The 25,553-nt window shown below is 38.4% G+C and overlaps 2 protein-coding genes across 16 annotated transcripts in view; both read right to left on the bottom strand.

Annotated features, from left to right (window-relative positions):
• Nucleotides 1-13,416, bottom strand: part of spag9a (sperm associated antigen 9a) — a 56,159-nt gene extending 42,743 nt beyond the window's left edge. For 5 of the 14 annotated variants that reach the window (XR_008599710.1, XR_008599713.1, XR_008599711.1 and 2 more), the window contains exons 1-5: nucleotides 9,371-9,888; nucleotides 4,381-4,501; nucleotides 1,325-1,395; nucleotides 1,148-1,236; nucleotides 556-706 (exon numbers count right to left, since the gene is read on the bottom strand). Coding sequence is in view for 10 of the 14 variants with exons in the window: in XM_055005096.1 (XP_054861071.1) it covers nucleotides 556-706; nucleotides 1,148-1,236; nucleotides 1,325-1,395; nucleotides 4,381-4,501; nucleotides 9,371-9,670 (732 nt within the window). In the remaining 4 variants the exon portion in view is untranslated. Of the gene's footprint in view, nucleotides 1-555; nucleotides 707-1,147; nucleotides 1,237-1,324; nucleotides 1,396-4,380; nucleotides 4,502-9,370; nucleotides 9,889-13,296 lie in introns of those variants that run through there. The other 9 variants (XM_055005093.1, XM_055005091.1, XM_023295742.3 and 6 more) reach the window with 7 other exon arrangements.
• A 2,264-nt stretch (nucleotides 13,417-15,680) lies between these two features.
• Nucleotides 15,681-25,527, bottom strand: LOC111586060 (LITAF domain-containing protein-like). 2 transcript variants are annotated; one of them, XM_023295748.3, is made up of 5 exons: nucleotides 25,371-25,527; nucleotides 22,125-22,256; nucleotides 20,904-20,942; nucleotides 16,351-16,501; nucleotides 15,681-16,258 (listed from the first exon to the last, which is right to left on the bottom strand). In XM_023295748.3, the coding sequence occupies exons 2-5, from the start codon at nucleotides 22,243-22,245 to the stop codon at nucleotides 16,156-16,158; spliced, it is 414 nt and encodes a 137-aa protein (XP_023151516.3). In that variant the 5' UTR covers nucleotides 22,246-22,256; nucleotides 25,371-25,527; the 3' UTR covers nucleotides 15,681-16,155. The 2 variants fall into 2 exon arrangements, with proteins under 2 accessions (XP_023151516.3, XP_035797657.2); XM_035941764.2 differs by lacking the exon at nucleotides 20,904-20,942 and having other exon boundaries at nucleotides 25,371-25,526.
• Between the last annotated feature and the right edge of the window lie 26 nt (nucleotides 25,528-25,553).

Here is a 25,553-nt window from a genome sequence, read left to right as displayed (position 1 = left end):
AAATACTCACTGATCTGATGTTTGTCTGATGATTGGGAAGTAAAATGTATCTATTAAAGGTTGCACAAACTGGAATACTTTACCTCTAGCTATCAGAAAAAGCTCCACCTCTGTCAGTTCTAAGAGACAGTATAAGGCATCTATCAAACTGGTGAACACTGAGAAAATCAGACACTTTAAAAACAGGCATGAGCACTTTATGACAGGCTCTAAAATAAAAACACTTCAGGGTAGGTTTTACCCAGCCACAATTCATTTATCACCATTGTTTTAGTTTTACTAGATTGTTTTTATACGTCTGTATGTTGTTCCTTTATGTTTGGAACAACAGATGGAAATTAGCCTTGTGCTAAATCCAGCTTATTTACAGCAACCTTGTGTAAACTTATGAGATTGTACATTCATTAATATGCCCCGTCCTGTCCCAATAAATAAAGAAAACTATTTAGAGCACAGGACAATTATTGGATCCAGGAAAAGAAGATAGAAAATGGACATTTTTGATGTTAATTTCTGGAGATAAATCCCAGCAGGAGGCGCCACATTCAGACCCACCTTGAGACTGGCGTTGGATCGAGGCTGCGAGGAGTCGGTGAACCTCCATCCTTCTGTTCCTGGAGTCTCTGCTCGGGTCTGGGGGTCTGGGATCAGCAGCGACGCCCCACCAGATGATGGGAAGATCCCCAAAGACAGAGGACGCTCTCTCCTAGACGGACATTTCATCGCAGTTTATCGACCGATTAACTCATCAGTTAGTATCTTCACACAAAAAAACACATTAGTAAAGATCTGAAACCTTCTTAAAATTACAGTTAAACTTTGGTTATGTACGAAAAAAAATACAAAAATAATACATTTATTTAACTTGTTAATATAGTTTTATTGATCTTTCTCCTGTTTCTTTCTTTCTGTGGCGTAATCGATAGTTGTCAACTGTTAAATTTATCAGTTAATTTTAAAAAAGAGTCAATATTCTCTGATTCCAGTGTCTGAAATCCAAATATTTTCTGAATTATATAATATTTTCTTGAAGAAAAGGCCAGTAAATGGATGTTTGTGGACTGTGCAGGTTTTCTGTGTAACTGTTTTGCTTTGCAGGGATCTTAAAACATCCGTGGAAACACAAACTCTCCCACTGTGATCTTACCTGACTCGGCTGACTGTGCTGGACTCTGAAGTCTCACTGATCTGCTGCATTTTGATCCTCTCAACGTGCTCCATGTAATTATGGATCATCTGCACAAGTCAAAGTAAAAAACACTCATTAAAAACCAGCCATTGACGTAAATAACCATTAAAATATTGTGTTTTCTCTCTGCGTTACCTCTGTGTGTCGCTGATGGAGGGAGTTGTATTCCTTCTTGAGCTCCAGCTCTCGTTCTTCTAACCTACCGACTGAAACACAAGACACTTGTTATTCACGGTGTTTTGCAAAAATTAAACAAATATATAAAATTCGGGCGAGACTAATTGTTCGCTTGGTCGATAGCTGTGGCTGACATTTGCCATTTTTCTGATTATCGGCATCGTTTCTTTGTCAATTCTTTACCTCTCAAGCAGAAAAACTGACCAAGAAACACAAATTGTTGCCACAAACCAGGAAATTAGCTTCTACAGCGGCAAAGGCTTTGCTAATGGCTAGCAGGTAAGTTAGCAGGAGGACACAGATTTACCTGAAACAGTGGAAAACAATAATTAATGAAGCTTTAAGATATTAACTGTAGCGGGAAAGAACAGTGAAGACATAACTAATCAAACTGATCAGTCTCACATAAATAGAGGAGATAATTTAGTCCCTCCTGTTTTATTTTACATATTCAGTTATTATCACCATTATTAATGAAGATGTCTAGTGATGACTGACACGTTCTCTGCTATTACATGCTATTAAAACATTAACGTATTGGTTATCTGCTTTTCCCGATCACCAATAATCGACCCTAAAAAAAAACAAAAACAAAAACACATCGTTCAATCCCAATAAAAAACAAGAATTGAGAATGAAAAATTTGCAAATAGGGCATTGATCGCAAGACTACGGAGTATAAATCATATATTATTCAACATTTTACACCTCTGTAGTAAAGAACTGCAGCATTATTGATTATTGCGTCTTTGTGTGTGTAAACTGAAGCACAGAGAAGCAGAACTTCCCTCCACCAGACAGGCTCTGTAGTAGTCAGGGGGAGTTAATCTCACTCAGTGGGTTTCATCCGACTTACGAAGTGACAAAAACACCTAATCCTCTATTAGTACATCAGGTTTAGCCTAAGCACACAGTGAGCTGCTGCAGCAGACAGATACACAAAGCTCAGATGCTATCAGTTACAGCAGCTGAGGCTCGTGCACGTTGCCTGATGATGTCTATGAGTGTACTTTGAGTTCACTCTGCCAGCCTGAGTCATCACATTTCTGGAAATGAGCTACAGAGCAGCTGAAGTCTGTAGTAATCCTTCCACAGGTTTGACAAACCAGAAGCTGAACACTGACACTGATTGAATGTATAATTTACTTCCCTAATCAGTTTAACACACTAACATCCATCCAAACAGGATAACAAACACCACACGCCGTCATCTCCCTGATAGCTGCGTAATGGCCTGCTGGCGTACATTTAATATGATGTTATAAATGTGCCTGAAGGGTGAGCTGTGTGTGTCTGAGTATAAATCTTCATAACCGGAGTGTTAGCACGCCGAGGCCTTGGAATAAAACAGCACAGAAATAGCAGGCATATCTCAAATGTATTCAAGTCTGCAGACAAATGAATGGAAACTCACCTGTCTGTATAATATCTCCATATCATGCATATATATCCATATATTACATCTATTATGACTATATCATTCATATATATCCTTATATCCATATTGTGTGTATTCGTATAGCACGTTCAATGCACCTGTACAGTTTATTTATAGTCAAAGTCAAAGTCAGCTTTATTGTCAATTCTTCAATATGTACATAACATACCAAGAATCGAAATTTCGTTACTCTCTCTTCGTGCAACAGTAGACATTAAATAAAGACTTAGAAAATAAGATATTAAAGGGCAAAAAAGAACAAAGGAAGCAAAATTAGAGCCGAGCAACAACTAAGAACTAAGCATATAGCATCCCAATAGTCTGTATATCATGTCGATATCCATTCATATATATATATATATATATATATATATATATATATATATATATATATATATATATATATATATATATATATATATATATATATATATATATATATATACTGTGTCTATCAGCATTAGGACGTTCACTGCACCTCCTACTGTATATTACAGGGTGTAAATATGTCCATAGCATCTCAATATTCAGTGCATTATGTCTATAACAAACCATTTCATTGTTAAAATATATCAAGTCACCCTGTATATCTCAGAATATTTTTTTTCTAAATCTTGCACTTGCTGCCTTTTGCACTTCTGGTCAGATGCCAAACTGCATTTCATTAGCTGTACTTGTACACGTGTAACGACAATAAATTTGAATGTAATCTGATAAATGACTGGTTGCTGAATATAAACCCGACATGTCTGAGCTATATTCTGTAACACTGTGGACTCTGACTCCAGTCATGAATGAATGATTTACCATTCAGAGGGAGCGGCAGTGAGTTGGTTGAACCCTCCGACTGCTCACAGAAAGCGTGGATTTACAGCAAAAACAATTACAACTGAGATTGGAACAAAAGCACAAGACAAACACTGATCTGCTTCGGTTTTCCTTCTTAACACTTGAGCTGGAAGTTAAATGTTTTCTTCCCCCTCGTAGCTCCGTGTGACTCAGTTGAACCAGCTGTGTTGCTCTGCTGCTAAATACCAGACCAGCCATTGTGTGAATTCACTTTTTCCCCATCAAGTCGAGCCAATCGCCTTTCCCTCCGCTGCTTAATCCACCAATAAGAAGCGCGGCAATGCACTGTCGCATTAGGAGGATGGGAATAACAGAAATCCTATAATCCCATTACTGTCATCCCCGCAAAGGCAGAGAAACAGTGTGTCTTTTTGTGCAAGTGTGTGACTGTGTGTGCATAAGAAGCCATGGGAAAGACTTCAAAGTCAGAGAAGAGAGCAGACAAAAAGGCAAACTGTATACAGTGAAAAAAAATGATAATATGGGGTGCAGAAATGTAATTTTTATATCAATGAATGGTTGTTGATGCACACTCAGATCAAACTGTGTGCATAAGAAGCCATGGGAAAGACTTCAAATTCAGGAGGAAGAAGATGTGATTAGAGGTTTAAATATTGCGAACTGCATACAGTGGAAAAGTGAAAATAAACAAGAGACAGGGAGCAGTAAATGCACAAACTGTGTGTGCATGAAGGTCAGAGTGTGTTTGTGTGGTTTTTGTGCTTACTCTGGTCTGCGTAGTTCTTGATCTTGAGCTCCAGTTGACGAGAATGTGACTCCATTCGGTCCACATGGTTCTGCAGATCCTTCTTCTCCTGTTCGTGAGTGTCTTCAAACTCAATGAACTTCTACTCACATAAGAACACACAAAAACACACACACAGCTCGGTGAGACTCACTGGCATTTTATTCAGAACCCATCAGAACGCATTTACCATTAATAGTCTGTTTGAAGTTCATAATCAGACACTTTCTGTCATTTTTTAGGCAGATAAAATGAGCTAATATCTCAGTATAGTTGCTAAGATGCTGCATCTGAACTAATCTGAGTGTTCTATTGATAATACAACAGTAATGAAATCATGAATGCACACACAGAAGAATAATCAGCAGCTATTACAGTCGACAGTTACCCTTCATACACTGTGTAAACACACACTACAGGCTAAAAGTTTGGAAGCAACTTCAAGTTTCTGTCCATCATGTCTTTCCTAAAAACCAGTATGAACTCTATGGATTCTGGGATGTATTTACTACAGGATCAGACTTCGCTTTCATAGACATGCACCATTTTCTTCAGTTTACCTTTAAGTATACATTGATGTTACCAGACGATTGCTGAATGAATGTCAACAAAAGAAAAGAAAGGCTTAGTTTTAGGGCTGAGAAGATTTACAAGACAGTCGTGTAAAGAAACAAGATACAAATGTCTGATAATTCTAGGAAAAAATGTGTTCTGATTGTTGTGGAAGTTCAGTGATGTTGAGGTGGACACAGACTCACTGGAGATATCAGGAGAAGTGACACCAACAGAGCAGCAGTTCATGTAAGCATCAGTTCTGAGGATTCTCTCTGATCTTTGGGTATTAACTGTAGTTGGGAGAAGGTCAGAATTAGATTATAGACCAACATGGAGACAACTCCTCTGCTTAGTCACGTCAGAACAGACAGTATCTAACCTCGACCAGAGCAGAGAGTCCTGGCATATCTTCTTATTTCAGCTTCTGCCTGTCTTAATTTAGGAGACGATGATGTCAGCTCACAGTCGGAAGGAAACAAATGAGCTTTATTTTGGTGCAAAATACACCAGTGAAAGTTGAACTCTTGCTTCCAAACTTTGGGCCTGCAGTGTGTAAATAAACTACAGCACAGACACATGAGCTAACTCTCCCCAAAATGTATCGTGACGACAGATTTTAAAATGCGCATGAATCAAGATCGGAAATTCCAGTTTCTCCCAGTTTCCTTCTAAAAGGACCTCCGAGCCGGACGATGTTTATGTGTGTGTGTGTTGGTGTGCATCCACTTCCTGTCCAGCTGGGCAGGCCAAGGCCTTAATGTGGCTTTTCCCTGTTTCCTCTGGCCACGCAAGTCTGACCGTACTTTAATGTAGAAACACTTAACAGGCTGCCATGCACTAAAGTGACAGCAAAATCATCTCTCCTGCTCAGACTTTAGGATCTGCACAAAAGATTCCAGGATTTTTAAGAGGCCACCACAGAGTTTTCAAAGTATAAATAATTTTAAATGTAACAAAGTGTGAAATTATGAGGAAACGAAACTGAAAATGACAAATCTAAAATCTCAGATATGAATATTTGCTGTTTGGCTGCAGCCTTAGCGAAATGCAACTCAAGCGATACAGTGTATGTGTCAGAAATACCAACAATCTAGTGTTGATTTAGTTAGAAGAGCTGAAATATAACAAACACCACAACCACAATGAAGGTTTGGAGCTGTAATTACCTAAGCAGCTGACTAAATGCATTAGATTTAGTCAAAACAAATGATTTTCATCGACACACTGTAATTTACACTGTTAAATTTTGTGTCTGCATCTTTAAAGTGCATCAGAGCATCAGGGAGGATGATGCTACAGTCTGCTTTATTTCTATACTTAGCCACACAGTGACCTGCTCCCTCAGTGGTTTGCAAAGCACTTTACAATTCCTGCCTCTCTGAAATCTCTAATCAGTTAAGAGGCAATGAACGATCAATCCAGTGGGTAAAAGTCAATGCATGTGAAAGATTTAGCCTCCTGAGGAGCAACACGACGCCTCAGTGAGGTTTAGGGTTGAAATCCATTGACACTTAAGCAAAAATGGAAGCTGGAGGAGGATGTTTGCCTCCTGACAAAAGATCACATGACCTGGAAGTAACGCTGAGCCCCTCCTCACTCCTCCAACATGCAGACTTTCCCAGGACGATCCCATGATCACTGCTTACATGCACATGTTTATTTGACTTAACATGTTGCTATAATAATGCAGGGTGCAGCAGCGTTGCTCGTTCATGTTTGTGTCCGCTGTCGCCCTCCTTCAGCGTCTAACGCCGTCACACAGGGCCAGAGTTTCTGCTTTATGTGACGCCCTGAGCCAAAGAGGCAAGCTGGGACAGAAGGTCCGAGTCACATCACATCATTAGCCTTCATGCAGAAGCTCAGGGCAGAATCACACACAAACCACACACATGTTAGAAAACATCCAGGCCGGTAGGAATCCACCGATATGGGTTCTTTAAGGCCGATACCGGTGCTGGTTATTGGTAATAAGTAGAAGGCTGATAAATGATTATTTGGGTTGGATGTACATTAAAACAGTATGATAGCAGAGAACCTGTCATTCATAATTAGACTTCATCATTAACCCTTAGATGCATCAGGGCATCGATGACTCAGTGAGGTCATTTTCTGGCAATATTTTTGTAATGAAAAGTTTTTATCATTTCATATTCCAGCTATTCCTCAAAATCATGTTTCTAATATCAGTCCATTAATCTTTTTTAAGTATTTCATACTTTTAAAGAATTTGTAATATTTGTATTACTACCCCAAGCTCTTTATCACTGATAATAATCATACTAGAGGTGATGGAGGGACGGAGAGCAGCAACAGCTGGAGGAAAAGAAAATGGATGTTGACATTCTTCTATTGCTGTTCTGTGTGATATTCTTCTTTTTCAATCATCAAAATGTTTAAAATCTGTTACAAAGTCAAAAATGAACATATTTCAAACATGAAATGATTCTTGTGTGGACAAAAATAGAATACAAACAATAACACAAATTATTATTCTTAACCAAAATGACAAAAATGGCATAAAACCACACTGATTCTTATACGGGTCATTTTGACCCACTAATGGAAGAGTGTAGGGTCCAATCACTGGAGCATCTGAGGGTTAATAAGGGCAACTAGAACTGAATAAGTAAAATAGAAATAGGAGTGACTGAATTATCTCCTCTGTTTATGTGACTTAAATGGTCAATATGTGTCTCCTGCTGTTCCTCTATTTTCTCTGTTTTATCACTTTAATTGCCCACTAAGGTCCAGATCCTAAAGCTTTATTAATTGTTGTTTCCAGACTCTTTCAAAGACGACTTGACCTACTTTTCTAATATTGTAGATTCTGAATCAATGACATGATGAGAAAGAACTGTGAAAATTTCAGGCTTTTAATTTTAATAGTAAATGAGATATTTTCGGTCACATATGTCAGTGAGGGCACCCAGATAATTCAGCTGGCTGAGCAGGTGACCCATAAACAGGTAGTCTAGTCCCCGATGCAGCACACAGGGTTTGATTCCAGCTCATGGTCCTTTACTGTAGGTTCCTCCATTCTTCCCACTACTTTCCTGTCTGCCTCTCTTTAACCTGTCTAAAAGAGACACTAAAAGGCCAAAAAATAACTTCAAAATGTCAATGTGCAAAAAAAAAAAAAAAAAACATACTGAAAGTGAACATTTATCTCAAGCTTAAACTAAAACTTAGCTAGAAAATTTGGATTTGGATAACTACCTTTCCATTTTGTGTGGCTCAGGAAGAAATATAGATAAATTCTGTGCAATATGAATATTTTTCTATCAGTATTTACATTGCATATATGGAATATTGTTATTTTCACATCCAGAGTAATTTGGACAATATGAACCAGGATTTATGTGTATTTTTGGTTTATTTTTTAAAATTATTTTTCAGATTTTTCCTAAATGTTTGCACTATTCCCCTTGTTTCTGTAACAATGCAAATAACATTTTTAAAAAAGCAACAGAAAGACTGTATTCTAACATGAAGTTGTGGACTTTGGAAGACTTTTAGCAGCCATGAGAGTCCATTAGAGGGTGCAGAGTTTTGCAGCTTTAAGGAAAGACTTTTAAAGCCTCTGTTAAATCAGTTAGTCACATTTTTTGTCCCTTACTAAATCCCCAAATGTGCATAAATAAAATTACAACTGGATCCTGGCATTAAACCTCAGTTTGTGACCAAGCATTTTGGCTTCCAAAAAAAAAAATTCACAAGGGTCCGTCATGCACATTTCAGATGTCTGCATGTTTTTAGCAGATTTTCTCTCTAATATTTGCAGTTTTGTTTCCATAATTTGACATAAATCTTCTGCAGAAAGAGTATTTTTACTTGTAATACTCTAAGTACGAATGATTTGACTTTAATTTGCAGGAAGGGATTATTTTAGTGTTGTGCATGATTTTATTTAATATTACGATAATGCTGTTATGCACATGGATGTATGGATTAATTATAAGCTGCTGGTAGTGCAGGGTGTCCGTATAAACAGCTTATTGATCCGATCATCATGATCAATAGCTTGGATGACTCACTTTCTTTGCTCTCTGCTGTCATTTGCGATCTCCATCTTCTTTATTATGTTTATTCATGTTACAAAACGCTGAGTCACTTCAGCTGCTGGGTCTCTTCACTATCTGATGCAATAGGAGACAGAACCCAGGTCTGCTCTGGGTTTTTATGGATGCAGGACTTTCTATCACTCCGTGGAAGCACACAAAGAGCAGAGACTCTGCCTTGTTTACATCCCACTGAGCTCCACGGATGCTGCCAGGCCACGTGCAAAGGTGATGCTGGGAGACACCTGAGGCAGAATCCCTCCATCCATCATGCCTCCATCCTTCATCCTTCCATCCTCCATCCATCCATCCCTCCCTCCCTCCGGTAGAAGGATGCTCTCCTCTCCCACCACACTCACCTCCTCTGCGTGCTTCCTCAGCGCCTTCTCCCGCTCGTACTGGGTGATGAGCTGCTCGTTGTCCTCCTTCAGCAGCTCCAGCTCCACTTCGTGCTCCTGGTTCTCGGCGAACACCGAGTCCAGGTTCTCCAGCACGGCCACCACCAGCGGCATCAGCTCCTTCACCACGTCCTCGTCGTATTTGCCGATGAGCCGCTCGAACTCCCGGTAGATGGAGTTGGCCAGGCCCGACACCCGCTCCGACATCATCGCCGACGTGCCCGGGTCGTCCTGGTACACCACTCCGTCCTCCAGCTCCATTTTCTCGCGTTCAGCAGCAAGCAGGACCGATGCGGGAGTGTTTTTTTCTCGCCTCAGCCCGCCGCTTTCCCCGGAATGAAGAGATCTCCCTCAGACAGGCGGACACATTGAGGAACGCTGCGCGGATGTACTATTACGATGCAACACGGGCGACGTGGATTTCTTCCTATTTTTTCTTCGCTTGTCCCGTGCTGCGTTCAAATGCTCGTCCAAAGCTCCGACGTCCCACCACCAACCATCACCACACAGTTAAAGGCTCATTCCAGAACCGGAGGACATTTTACATCAAATTTCAAATAAACCATGTAGAAAATACTAAAACACGCAGTAGTTGTCTAAATGTTCTTGTCCTGAGACCAAATCTAAATAAAAAAACGAGGGGAAAAGAATGTTTGTAAATATTTAAAAATATCAAATAAATCTGGAATTCCCCCTAAAATGTCATTTTTCTCTTGTCCCACCCCCCTGATGACCAAATTGAATCTCTAATAAAACAGTTCAAATACAATTTAAATCTCCTTTTTTAGGTTTTATATTTTCATTGATGTTTCTTGTAATTGTGGGAATATTTTTGTAATCAACAGAATATTTTAAATAATAATTATTATACATGGATCGTGTCACACAACGTGTTAGCATAACCTGTTAATGACGTTTTTCTTTTTGATATCTTGTTTTTGTCATTTCCTCTCGTTTCTGTCATTTATGTCTTATTTTTGTCGTTTCCATCATCCAACAGTTTTCCTACAGAATGTGTAGAGCAAAGCTATGTCCTCTCTTCTATTTTTCATATTTTCATCCCATTGTCAGCCTTGATTGAATGTCTCACTCTACCTCATATTATCAGGATCAGACTAATTCTTTGGACTGTTTTCCATCAGTCAGTTTGTCCTCTTGGTCAGCAGTAACAGCAGCTAAATATCTAGCTTCTACTGCTGAGAAAAAGATCACATTAGCATGGATTAGCAACCCTGTTACTGTGATTAGAGTAGGGTTAGCAAACAACACAGAAAACATGGAATAAAAATGCTACCATTGATGTGGAAGCTGAGCCAATCAATACCTATTATTGATGAATATGGAGCAGAAAACTATAAAAGAGAAGGTTTATTTTTCAAAAACTTTGAAGCCCAAATGTCCTCCAGTTCTGGAATGACCTAAATATGAGCACTCCAGAAATATATTCTTTATCTCAGTAGTTTTTAAACAAATTTAATCACAATTCCGTCAAATTTGATTAATTTTACCCATGCAGTTGGCTAAATTTATGACTAAATCACATGCTTTTTACGCTAAATGACTGTTAAATATTCACCTCCTCGCTTGGGAGCTGATAAACAACTAAATGCCTCACAATCAATGTGATTGTTCTTTGTTTATTACTTATAGTTGCATAATTTCCGACTGTACGTGAAGGCGCCCTCCAACAGCTGAGTTGTTGACCAGATCACGTGATGACGTCACATCATGCTACCGACGTAACATGATTTGCAGTGACACAGTCCTGCACTGGAGGCCTCATAACGTCCAGCTAATGATTTTCAAGATTAATTACAGAAATATGAATTTAAAAGTTAATGGGGGCACAGGAAGCTATAAATATTTTAATTTTAGAGTCATTTCATCTCCATAAATCACATGTTTCACAGCATTTTCTTCTCCTGAAATGTTTCAGGCATAAAATATGGGTATTTATAAACATATCTGGCAAATTTTAAACTGATTTGACAAACAATTTCTGAGATAATTTCTTCTGTAAATCGCCTATTGACCCACTTTCAGCAGGTTTTTTGTTCTTTGCACATTGACATTTGAGGCTGTTTGAACCACAATAAATCAGAAACTATTAAAGATAAAAGCCTGAAATTTTCACAGTTACTTCTCATCGTGTTAGTGGTCCAGAATCTGCAATATTGGAAAAGTAGATCAACTAGTCTCTGATCATGGCTGAGTTGATATATGAAAATAAATTAAAGTTGTTATGAAAAGTCCCATCTTTGAGCACAAATTAACAAAAAGCTAACGACTATTTTCTCAACCAGATGCTAGCTGCATGCAAAAAACATTATGAAACAGAGCATATAGAATATGTTTTAATATGAAATACTTAATCACGTATGAATACTGAATATAAAATATATACTCCTCTTCCAAAGACGGAGAGAAGTTGAATGGACTCAGTTTTTAGTTTAATGTTTGGTGGAAACTATAAAAATGATCATGAATCATTTCTTCAAATAAGTAAAAGTTTGGAAGCAAGAACAAAAAAAGATCATAGTTTCATTGGTGTACAAAATAAACACGATTATTATATAAAGAAACACTCATTGGTATGAAGGAAAAATGACTTTTTCCCCTTTCTAAGGTGTTTCCTTGCAGCTGTTAGCTGACATCAGGCAGACAGACGCTGTAGGAGGAAAATATGCCAGAACTTTCTGCTCTGGTCGAGGTTAGATATTCTCTGTTCTGATGTGACTAAGCAGACTAGTTGTTTCCATGTTGGTCTGTAATCTAAATCTGACCTTCTCCCAATTACAATATAAACCCAGAGATCAGAGAGAATCCTCAGAACTGATGCTTGCATGTACTGCTGCTCTGTCAGTGTCACTTCTCCTGATATCAGTAAACTTTACTCACAACCTCAATCATCTGAGTCTCCAGTGTGTCTCTCTGTGTGTCTGCCTCCTCATCCTCTCTGGACCTCGATGAACTTCCACAACAACAGCAAATGTTTAAAATCCTGCACAGCCAATGAAATCAAATATAGTCCTGTGAAATATGACACTGAACATACAGGTACTCCTGGTAGAGCCTTCAAATGGGATGTGTAAATAAGTGTAGCACACAGTGTGAAGATAGTGGATGTAAAATTACATTTAAGGTATTAATTTACTGTGAGCAGCAACAAATAAATAACCTTTAAATTGGCAAATATTATATTATTAGTATTATATGTTAAACCATGTATTGAAAATGATCAAATATAACAATAAAATAATATAATTTGTCAATAAGTGATATAATATAAAGTATATAAACAGGTGTGGTACAGCTAGTTTATACTAGGAAATGCTTTTACTGTCTTTATAATACATCTTAATTCTAAGTTGCTTTCTACACAAATACACTTGAATGATTGAATTAGGAATTATAAAGAAAATCTATTTTTTCACAAGTCAGCAGCTATTACACCATTTTGTCCTCAGTGAACAGCAGCAGCTCCTCAAGTGGTAAAAGACATATAATAGTTAGTAAAACAACATATCGGGTGATCTCAGCTTTGTTTTTAAACTTGGTAAAAAGGGATTCACTGCAGTCCAGAAAACACTTTGTTTTCTATCAGCTCTCCCTCAGTGAAAGGCCGCAGACTCCTTGCTACATTCTACGCTACTTTGAATGATGCCTCCGTGATTCTGTCACTTTCTTTACAGCTGAATCTCAAAACACTTTGTTGACCACGAAGATTTCCAAAAAGACTGCATATTCTGTCTTTTCTTATATTACTGCCTGGTGGAAAGTCAGCTTTGAAGTCTTTGTGACAGACAGCTGTCGTGGTGGCGCTGGAGATTCGTTCGTTTTGGAAAGGACTGTTTCTGGCAAAGAAGACACACTGGCTTGTTATTTACCTCCACAAAAGCAAATTCTTCATCCCATGACTGTGGAAATGTCCTGTGTTCCTCACACAACTTGCCTTTAACTTTACTGGCTGCAGCCATGAACTCCACTTCCATTAGTCTTCTTTTGAGTTTTTTTTTTTTTTTTGACGGTTAGCAAACAGCCTATTGCTGCATTACCGCCACCAACTGGTAGAGTCCCGCAACTGCAACACTTACCTGCATGTTGTCAGTAGGTCAAACATATTGCCCTCTGTCAGCATATCAGAAACTTTTTGTCCTCATTAAAAGTAGAAAAAAATATATATATTGCTTACAGTAAGCTGTGGGCCGCACTATTACAGTGTGTGTACAATACAGTGCAGTATTTTTTGTCTAACATTATTTTTATTTTAAAATGTACAGTCAAGCACTGCAATGGCCCCGTCTGATTTATTTATAGGATGCATTTGTGTTTAAGTTTTCATTTTTGAGGACTGTATATTTTTTTACACTTCATGTGAAAACACAGTGAGAGAAGAGTGTTTTGTATTTAGCAGTGCAGTGTCCAGGTTTTGCTTTGTGTGTCTTAATTTTGAAAACAAGTTCAGATTTTGACAATAAAGTGCGCTTTTGACACAAGTGTGCAGTGCTTTGTGGATTGTGTTCAAATAAAAAAATAGTGTACAGTGTGTTGGGAAATGTGTGCTATATTTCAGGAGCAGTGTCTTATCAGTTCAGAAAAACTGTAAAGCCACATAAATTGTTACAGACAGTGAAGGAGATGTTTAGTGGTTACAGACAGCAGTGAGCATCGCCACAATGTTAGTGAGACAACAACTGAAAATGAAACTAACAGCAGCTGCAGTTTACATTGAGCTAACATCAGGAGGTTAAGAAAAAAAGCTCTATTCTAAAACCATGTAGACATTTTGCCTGAAAAGGAAAAGAATAAAAAGATCTAACATAAGATTTGTCATGACATAACAAGAAAAAGTCCAACACACTCACCTCATAGGTATTTTCCTCCAATCTTCATCAAAAGGTGACAGCAGATCACACATGAATTAATGAAACAAACTACATGAAATATGAGAAATAGTTTCACCAGCATCAACTGAGAATGTGCCATCATTTTCCAAGAATTAACTTCTAGTTTAAGCTCTGTTCTGTCATGTTTTAAACATTTTACCCTCAGGAAAGGTGTCGGCAGGGCGAGACCACAGTATTCCCCCCATCGCTGCACAATATTACAACACATAGAAATGTTCAAAGGTTTTGTTAAATATTCACAAGAAAGCTCATGAGCTAAACACAAATATTCACAGGTTTGATTTATATTTAAAATAGATATGAGGATTAACTGTTGCTATGACAACACTGCTAGTTAAATCAATCTGGTAAACTGGCTGAAGACAGACGGAAACTTCTGTGCAGCAGGAAGAGACCAATTTATTTCTTAACCTCTTCTGCACATAACAGCAAAAATCCTAACTGCAAGAACCACAATCAAACTGACTGAAAATCATTCATTTTTGGTTTGTACAGAAGAAGAGACATGTGGCAGGTTAAACGCAGGCCTCTCTGTCGATGTGATGGATTGGAATATCTGTAATACCAGCTGCATTATTTTTCAGATTCTGATTATTGAATCGTGATAATTGAAGGCATCCAGTTTATATTCAGAGTTCATTCTGATTTAATGAATGTTTATTGTCAGTTGCAACGGTCTTAGTACAGTAATTGTCATTCAGTTATAATTTATGTCCTAGATACTACTGTAACAGCAGTTACCAGAGGGCTCCAGCAGGGGGAGATTCAATTTGTGAGCAAGCTTCCGGTCCACTCCGCTGCTCCTCTCAGTCATTACACACATGGCCAGGGAAGTTTGTGTCCGTACATTCTTTACTCATTACTCTCCTTTTCAGGGCTTTTACATGAATGCTCACAGATTTTGAAGCAGAAATCCTGAACTGACAAAGAAATCTGAAAAGCACCTTTATGACACCTGATATCTCTGACTGGGGTTTAGTTTATGTTGAGCACAGCAATCTGGAATAAAGGACTCTCAGATCACTCAGATTTCATCTGACAACACTAGATCTGCAGAACATTGAAGTCTTTGAGATTAGAATAAAGCATCATAAGAGTAAGAATCCAACACTAAAATAAGTCCTTACCTGCTGTCAGTGTTCCACTCCAACAAAGACGCTGAAACATACGACTCTTGTTTTTATGCTGTTGGCCTGTTTTTACTTTCTTTTTCAGTGCAAATCATATGATTCAAAGGAATTCCTCTTTAATCCAGTGGGACAGGTTGTGCCTGCAGATACACCCTGTTGGGGCTTTTGTTTTTGTAATAACATTATGGTTTATCAATCAATCATCACCAAACAAGACGCCGACAGCACCAGGACTCAGCTCACAGACTCACTTTATTATGTTCTAACAGATTACATTCAACAATTTCATTTTAAAAGAAAACAAAAACTGTAAAATCCATCGGCAATCATAAAAAAGAAAAACAAGTGCAACAAGAAAAGACAGGAACAATGTGAGACACTGGAGCAGAGAGGAAGCATAAAGATGCACAGCAGACGATGTGAGACGTTCAGCAACCAAAGAACTTACAACTACAGCAGGCATTTCATTTTATTTTCATGTGTGATGGTTTGTATTCTTTCTTCAATTACAAAGGTTCCACTGATTACTAAAAATAACTGCCCATGGTTTTCTCATTCATACTCAGCAGGAAAGAGTCACACAACGACCAGTCAGGAGTTCAGTTTTGTACCATTTTGATCAACATCCCAGGAATGTTGTTGTGTAAGTAAGACTATTAATAAGCTGCAGAAAAGGACTGACTCTCAGTCGACTTTTCAGGAGATGGTTTCACATTCGCTTGTGATTGTAGATAACTTTGTGGCAGGATGGACAGCTGTGCTCCACATCTTTACAGGAATTAATGCAGAACGGGATACAGCAAAAAATGCACCTGTAGGTGGACACCAGAGCAGTTAGAACCTTCTAGCTTCTTACCTGAAGCAATAATAGACTGGAACTGGTGCAACTATTGGCTGCATTTACCCAAAGATGGAGAGGACGCCACAGGCAACCCAGGTCAACAGACCCGGTTTGAGCTCTGTGGTGGTGGTTACTGACTGCTGGCAGTGGGGACACACGGTTTGTCCTGGGATGTCCTGGAGTGCTGGAGTTACGATCACATGACCTGTTTGGACTGAGACACACACAACACAAAAAATAAAAACTATACGTCCATGCTGTATGTTTGCTTAAAATGGCTGCAATGCCCCTTTTGAAAACCCATTTATCCCTTCTGTATTTAATAATTGCTAACAGTAATGATAACTTTCTTTGTGTAGTGCCTTTTACAATGCAACTAATGGTGAATTAGACAAATAATGGAAATCAATTGAAACAAATGCAGCATAATAAGGTGAAACAGTTTGGTCATGGCAGTTCTTCATGGCAATTCTTCACATATAGATAGATAGATAGATAGATAGATAGATAGATAGATAGATAGATAGATAGATAGATAGATAGATAGATAGATAGATAGATAGATAGATAGATAGATAGATAGATAGATAGATAGATAGATTTATATATACATATCCCCGACTTAAGTCAGAGTTTCGCCGTAAGTCGGAACTCCGGCGAAAATGTAGACAAAGCTGTTACGTGCGTCACGATATCGATCAGTTCAGAAAAGTCATGAATACCAACGACTTTCATGCATGTGTGAGCCATTTTACAAGAAGAAAGCAGAATATGTTGCCCTGTTTTTACAACTTGACCTACTTGGTCATGCTTGGGAGCCATAATGAAGGGCAAAAAGTTAGCAAATGTAGCACAATCCAAGCTGGTGTACAACCAGAGAATGTAAACAAAGCCGTCTTATAGCGCTGCGTGATGACATATTCATCCACTCCGCTCATCAACTAGTTCCACATAACCAGTTCCAGAGTAACAATGAAATGCCCTAGGTCGAGGACGTCGTAAACCGAGGACCCCCTGTATATATACACTACCAGTCAAAACTTTTAGAATACTCCAATTTTTCCATTTTTTAATTGTAAATTCTGCATTGTTAATGTCTGATTGTACTCTGACATGAAAGCATAGAACAAATAAGCAAATGAAGTTAAAAAAAAAATCTATTTAGAAACCAAAATGTCTTCTAAACTTTTGACTCATCAAAGTACCTCCTTTGGTAGATCTAACAGCTGAACACACTCATTCTTTCCACAATGAAAAACAAATATTCTTCAGAAAGTTCTTCCAGCTCTGCAGCAGAAGTTCCCATAAATGTGTGGTTCTTGTTGGTTCTTTGCTTTCACTCTTCTGTCCAGTTCATCCAAACCAGCTCCATGGGGTTTAAGTCTGGAGACTGTGCTGCCACTCCATGTTCTCAACCATCTGGTTCTTTGTTCCTCAGGTAGTTCAGCAGAGCTTGGACTGATGTTCTGGCTCATTATCTGCTGTAGGATGAACCTCTGACCAACTAGAACATACCAGAGGGTTCTGCATGGAGCTGCAGAATGCTGTGGTAGCTGTTCAAGTTCAGGGTTCCTCTCACTCTGTACAAGGACCGACCCTGGATCCAGCAGAACATCCCCAGACCATCACACTTCCTCCTCCATGTTTGACAGTTGATGTTCCACCCTGAGGAACCGTCCTTTCTCCTACTGGACGGCTACAAAAATCCTGCTGATGAACCAAAGATTTCAAATGTTGATCCATCAGTACATAACACCTTCTTCCAGTCTTCAGTAGTCCATGGGTGGTGTTTCATGGTCCAGGAAGCCTCTTTTTCTCATTCTGACGTCTTACCAACAGCTTTCTGCTGCAGCTCCACCTGTCAAACCTGCAGCTCCAAGTCTTCTCTCCACAGTTAAACTGAGACTTCTTCCTATGACCACTATGAAGATGATTGAAGCTGTTCTCCTGTGAGCTCCTATCACCAAGCTGTTGACTCTCACAAACTGGTCTTCTGGTTCTGTTGTAGCTTTGGATCTTCCAGATCTCTTCTTGTCAGAGTTTCCTTCAGTTTCTGAGCCTTTTGATGGAGAAGTAAACTGGATTCACTGACACCTGGACTTTCTTCACAGTTTCTCTGTAGGAAAGACCTACATTGTAAGTGTGATGATGGGCTGTCTCTCTTCTATTGTTAATTGCCTTTTCCTCTCCATTTTTACAGCAACTCACTACTTTCTGCAGTACTTCCTGTTCTAATAATGCTCTGGAGGGTTCCACAGTGTGTTCCATCACTACTTTATGCAGACAGAGGGGGTTGGAAGGAATCTAGAAAAGCTGATCAACCTCCATTTCTGCAGAAAAGCTGCTGTTAACCCATTGCTTGTTCCCTGAAAAAGGCCTTTATGTATAATTATGAAATGTATGTTATTTTTCAGTTTTGGGTAACTTTACCTTTTTCTTAACCTCTGGCAGTTCACCACTTTCCTTTGTACTATTTTAAGCTATTCATTGGATTTGAATTACTTGAATTTCAATAAAAAACAAAAAACTTGGGCGTTCTAAAATTTTTAGCCGGTAGTGTGTGCATATATAATACATTTATGATATGAAGTGTCCTCCAGTAAAAAATTGAGTAACCTAACGAGTCTAACTATTAGGATAAGGTGTGCTATTATGTAAGTAATTTACATATCATTTAGAAATTACATTTCACCTGACTATAATATATATTAAGGCTGAGACCCAACAGTGTTATTAATTCTGAAAAATAAACTAACTAATGTAATACTATAGCTAAAACTGTATGGTATTATAAAACATGGATATCATGGCCAAGACGCCGCAGCACTGTTAATTCCTGAGACTAGCGTGATTCATTTAGAGACAAAGTTAGTATTTTAAATGATGCAGACATGTTCATATAAAGCACTGAAGCACTCCCTTATCCAACAGCTGAGAAAGTCCTGTGTTTGGCAATGCGTGCTGTTTTTCCATTAGCCTGTCCATGTGCTTCCTGTGTTGTGATTCAAATTACTGAGCAATCAAGTCACAGATTGCTCCATCTAGTGCAATCCATCCATCTAGTGTTAAAACGAAGGAGAATCCTCTGTGTAATCAGCCTAAAATGGTCAAAATCTGTCATGTGATGATGAATTATTTACACACACGGTAGCTTAGCCGTGCTACAGTGATACATTTTGGACTAAACTCCTCTGCATAGTTGTAGTATCTTCAAGAGAACTTCAGAGGAAACTGGACATCTTCAGTTCTAAGTGTCTTTCATCCCTAATCACACAACTCTGAGTTTATCAGACACAAAACCTGTTCTTCTTGTCTTTTCTGTTTAATGCTACTGTCATTTTTCTACATGTCTTTGCTGACTAGTGTAACAGTCTCCTACTATACGCAAGTTTTGTTTAGTTTTAGACTATCTGGATGAAACCAGTTTTTCTTCATTTTGTCCTATCGTTTCCTAATTTCACAGAAGCTCTCCTGGAGACAGACGTTGCAAATTAGCATAAACACTATAAGGTTCATTCCAGACTTGAAGGACATTTTACGTCCCACCCATCAAAGTTCAAATCATCCATGTAGAAAATACTAAAACATGCAGTTGTTGTGTACATGTTCTTGTCCTGAGACCAAATCTTAAAAAAACAAGAACCTAGGAGAAAAAATCTTTGAAAATAGTTTTTAAAATACCAAGTAAGTCTGAATTTCCCCCTAAAATGCCATTTTTTCTCTTTTCCCACCCCCCTGATGACCAAACTGAATCTCTAATAAAACAGTTCAAATGAAATTTAAATCTGCTTTTTTGGTATTACTTTTTCATTGATGTCTCTTGTAACTGTGGGAATTATTTTTTTAATCAACAGAATATTTAAAAAAATAATTATTAGGTATGGAACGTGTCCAACAACATGTTAGCAGAACCTTTGTAGCTGGTAGAAGAAAAAGAAAACAGTGAATCACATGAAACGCTGGAATTAACATCATCAAACAGTGTTCCTAAAGAATGTGTAGAGCAAAGCTATGTCCTTTCTTCTATTTTTCATCTTTCCATCCCATTGTCAGCCTTGATTGAATGTCTCACTCTACCTCATATTATCAGGATCAGACTAATTCTTTGGACTGTTTTCCATCAGTCAGTTTGTCCTCTTGGTCAGCAGTAACAGCAGCTAAATATCTAGCTTCTACTGCTGAGAAAAAGATCACATTAGCATGGATTAGCAACCCTGTTACTGTGATTAGAGTAGGGTTAGCAAACAACACAGAAAACATGGAATAAAAATGCTGCCATTGATGTGGAAGCTGAGCCAATCAATACCTATTATTGATGGATATGGAGCAGAAAACTGTAAAAGAGAAGGTTTATTTTTCAAACATTTTGAATCCCAAATGTCCTCCAGTTGTGGAATGACCCATAAAAACTACAATTCTAGCATCTGATAGCTGTTTTCAGTTTATCTCTGTATATTGTATCTGTTGTAATCTAATAAAGATTAAATAATAAATAAATAGATTAGTTTTTGGATTGGTTTGGAAGGGAATCGAGTATTTCAGCCCAGCGTGCCAGAATGTGGCCTGAAAAAATGGTGTAAAGACCGAAAGGATTCTCTTGGATCAGATTGTCTCACCTGTAACAGGTACCATGGTGGGGGTAGTATAAGGAAGACCTGTCAGATAAAACACAGAAATCACTGAAACAGGGGAGGACGGTTCTGGATAAATACTTCCAGAACTCACCTACCAAAACATAGCTGCCTCTGCATAAAACCTCACATAAAATACAGTAAAAGAATCGTAGCAGGTGCTTTATTTGAGGTGGGCTTTGATGGGATGTTGTATTTCAACATCTTTTTCCTATACTGTAAAAAAAACATAAATTTTACTGTGAAAAACTGTCAATCCATGACGGTAAAAATCTGTAAACTCTAAAACAGATTGATCCAGTTCATATAACACAGAATCACCATAAATAAGTTAATCAGGAGAAAAAGGTGTTTTTTAGTCTTTTTCTCTTGAAAACTAAATTTTACTACTCTTGCACAGTTACTTAATATGTTTATAACATTCAATACTGTAATTTTTGCATTTATTTCTTGAAAATTATACTTTTTTACAGTTAAATGTACGTACTGTTGTGCTGATAATGGAAACACGGCATAATATTTAGAAGTCACATTTTTGTATTTATTTTGTGTAAAAATTACAGTTTGTCCCAATCAAACTGATGTACTTTTGTGTTAATAACAGACATATATTTTAATATTTATGACAGCTATAACCTGAATTTTGCATATACAGTATATCATTGCTAAATATATACATATTAAATTAAATATTAAATATACTATCTGTTGTGCTGATAATGGAAAAATGTTGTAATATTTGTAATAGGTCACATAAACTTTATTTTATATGGTATTTTCATGTAAATTTTCAAGCAAAGGGTTAGGGCTGCATGTTTATATCCTGCAAACTGTTGCATTTTGGCTCATAGGGATTATATATCCTCTATAACCTCCATCAAAGTGCATCTATTCAGTCGGGTTTGTAAGGAGATGTCAGGGTTTGTAATCCAATCTTGGGCTTCCTGGTCATATGGATGTATGTTTTTTACTACACTTAGTTTGTCCAAATACTGCTGTTTAGCAACGTAATTCCATTTCTCACAGTCTTTCTCCGCTACCATCCTCCTTTCCTCCCTTCTCCACCAGATTTGACCGACTTTGAAGCAAAACAATGCTCCTGTTCCACCACAACATAGTTTGTATTTCTGCATAGGCTCTACAAAACATAAAAACACAGCATGTGTGTGATGTCGTGTCACAGATGTTTAAGCAGAGATCACAGACCTGCCTGGTATCCAGCAGGGGGAGCTCCTGCAGGGATGAAGCCCGGCTGAGGGTACATTCCTGGTCCATTGTTGGCAGGCTGGCTGGAGTAGGGTGGAGCTGGGTCTTCTCCTTTTTCCATCTTCAGAAGTCCTTAATAAATATGAGAGATGTGGATTATGCTGAGCAACTTGATCAACGAAGGATCTGTCATTGGTTTACTTTCATATCTGAGGAAAACTTGGACTACTGCCGACTTACATTTGTTCTCTAACTGCACAGAAAAGTGCTGATCTTTACTCTCTCTGTTCACAAGATCATTTGTTGCTTTCTGTTGCATATGCCTGGACTGAACTAGATTTTTTTTTTTAAAAAGGCTTTGTTTACTCTGCACCTTCTGCATGGAATATGTTGCAGAAAGACTGGAAACTAACCGAGTTAGGGTGAAGGCCTTGACACCTGGACAGGTAACAGTCTATCACAGGGCTACACATATAGACAAATAATCACACTCACATTCATACACACAATTTAGGGTTGCCAATTAACCTCAGCATGTTTTTGGACTGTGGGAGGAAGCTGGAGAACCTGGAGAAAACCCATGCATGCACAGGGAGAACATGGAAACTCCATGCAGAAAGATCCCAGGTTCTTCTAGCTGCAAGGCAACAGTGACAACCACGGAACCACTGCAGCCCCCTGAGTAGCATATAATAGTTAAATCCACAAAAATGGTCCCTGAGAACTAAAGGATTTAACAATGTTGAATTATTATGACTGATATAGTCATGACTAAGGAGAGTTGTGCTGATATGAAGGTCAAAGTTTGGATTTTATTGTCTGAACAATCTTTATCTGCAACCACATTTTATAACACAACCTCATATTTTCCATGCAGTATTTGAATCTGATGAACAATCATTGACTCCAGCTGAAGAATGACCTGAAGTTGAAGTATCAAGTGGCATTCTGGAGAACAATTTCAATGAAATGGACTCCAAAAGACTGTGGGATAACATGAAGTCCATAGCAAATATGAACCCAGCAAGGAAAAAGCTCATCACTGATAATGAGCAGAATAAAGCTGAGGAATTTAACAACTTTTTCTTAAGGTTTGAAAAACCATGCATCTCAGAACAATGTGTGTCTCTGCTAGAAACTCTGACAGATGACCCTGGAGGAAGTATTACAATAGATCCACACTGGGTCAGATCCACCTTCAGAGGAGTGTCCACAAAAAAAATCCCCTGGACCGGATGGCATCTCAGGAGTACTTTTAAAAGAGTGTGCAGAGGAGTTAACTACAGCTTGGTGTCCCATCTTCCAGCTTTCAGTAGACTCACATACTGTTCCTACCATCTGGAAAAGATCTATTATTGTGCCTATTGCCAAGAAATCATGCCCAACAGAAAACAACGACTTTAGACCTGTGGCACTAACGTCAATAGTAATGAAATGTTTTGAAACTGTCATTGTCACTCTACTAAAAGCAGAAGTTAGTCCTTTGCTCGACCCATTTCAATTTGCGTACAGGCATAGAAGAGGTACTGATGATGCAATCAATAGCCTGACTCACTTTGCACTCAAGCACCTAGAGGACCCTAAAGCATATGCCAGAATTTTATTTGTTGATTTTAGTTCTGCTTTTAATACGCTTCAACCACACCTGCTTTTATCTAAATTGAAACACATGAATGTTAATCCTTTATTAATTAGATGGTATCATTCCTTCTTAACCAATCGGCAGCAGCAAGTCAGAGTGAATCAAACCTTATCGAAGCCAAAACTTGCCAGTACTGGTGTTCCGCAAGGGTGTGTCAGTTCAGCAATACTGTTCACACTCTATACTAATGATTGCTCTAACAGAAATTCCAACAATTTTGTTTTTAAGTTTTCTGATGATACTGCCATATTAGGCCTTTTGCACAAGAATGAAAACCCCTAAAACTAATTTTCAGAAGTCGAACAGTTTACCCATTGGTGTGACAGTCATAATTTGATTTTAAATGTCAATAAAACTAAAGAAATGGTCTTAGACCCAAAGTTAGTCGGGGATCATAGTCCTGTGGTTATACACAACACTGATTGAGCAGGTTTCCAGCTACAGATACCTCGGGCTCCACATGGACAACAAGTTTACCTGGAGCACTTATGTTGATAGTCTGTGCTCTCGGCTCCAACAGTGGCTCTAGTTTTTGCGCAGACTTAGGCTGTATGGAGTCAGCAGAAAGCTCATGTCATGTTCTACCAGGCAGTGATTGAGAGTCTGCTAAGGTATGGCATGAGTGCCTGGTATGGAAACCTGACTGTACAGTCAAAAACAAAATTACAAAGACAAATCAACAGCACGATGAAAATCATGGGGGTGAAGAATCATCAGCCCCTCAATGCACTGTATGAGCAATCTGTTCTGAGACAGGCTGGGAAGATACTGGCTGACCCCTCACATGTGCTCTATCCAGAATATGATCTGCCTCCCTCTGGGAGGAGATACAGGGTACATAGGGGTTTGAAGAGATTTAAAAACTCTTTCTTGCCAAAATTGGTAATGCTTTTAAACAGGGACGCCTGAGAATCACTATGGTGTTGTATGTTTGATAACTTTTGTATTCTATGTGATGCATGATGTATGGAATATGTATTACTTTTTTCTTTTTAAGGCACTTCAGCACAAGTCCAGGACAAATTTCCCTACGGGGACAATAAAGTATATCCTATCGTATAAAGTGGAAATATACCAGAAGCAATTCATGTAAGAATCAGGAAGCAATTCACTGTATCGGTGGTTAGCTTAGTGGGAGAGGTCTGGTGGTGTCCTGCTTCAACGCTCTTTAGTTTTATCGTCCACTGAATCAACAACGGTGCGTTCTTAGTTTTAACAGTATGAAGAAAGCAGTGCCACACATTACGCTGGTCAGTCTGGCTCGTAGTAAATACACCCATCACGGCCTGCCAGCCTTCCTGTGTCTCACTATAAATCCATCCTAAATCAATCAGATGAGCCCCTATATCCACCAGAGCAGTGCATCTGTGCCTCGCCCACTTTTATTCAAAGCGGCTTTACAACATGAAAAATACTGGAATAGAAGTACATCAGACATGAAAAAACTAAAATCTAAACTCAGAATGTTCAGAAAACTTCTGTTCTACAACATTCACACATTACATAAAACACACACACACAAATATATATCTAACTTTAACATGTCAACAACAGCTTCTCACTTTGTGGCATTTAATGTAGAAATAAAATATAAACTAACCTACCTGTGACTTTCTTTGAGCAGGATGAGTGAAGCAGCGTTTCTTCTGGAGCTGAATGAGGAAGTAACGCTGTGAAAGCAGAATAAACAGAGTGTGAAATAAAGAGGAAGGACAATCTGTATCTCCTTCATGCAATATAGTGATTGTGGGATTCCTCCCTCCCCTTTTCCCTCCTCCCTTTATTCC

The sequence above is a fragment of the Amphiprion ocellaris genome, chromosome 19, assembly GCF_022539595.1.
Source record: "Amphiprion ocellaris isolate individual 3 ecotype Okinawa chromosome 19, ASM2253959v1, whole genome shotgun sequence".
Lineage (NCBI taxonomy): Eukaryota > Metazoa > Chordata > Actinopteri > Pomacentridae > Amphiprion > Amphiprion ocellaris.
This window is presented reverse-complemented; position numbering and strand designations above follow the sequence as displayed.

Excerpts from the sequence above, each read along its gene's own strand:
- LOC111586060 (XM_023295748.3), bottom strand. The coding sequence starts at position 22,245 with ATGGAAAAAGGAGAAGACCCAGCTCCACCCTACTCCAGCCAGCCTGCC. Across the intron at positions 20,943-22,124 it reads CCCTGCTGGATACCAGGCAG|GTCTTCCTTATACTACCCCC; the intron begins GTCTGTGATCTC and ends TTTATCTGACAG. Across the intron at positions 16,259-16,350 it reads GGCGTCCTCTCCATCTTTGG|GTGCATTTTTTGCTGTATCC; the intron begins GTAAATGCAGCC and ends GTCCACCTACAG.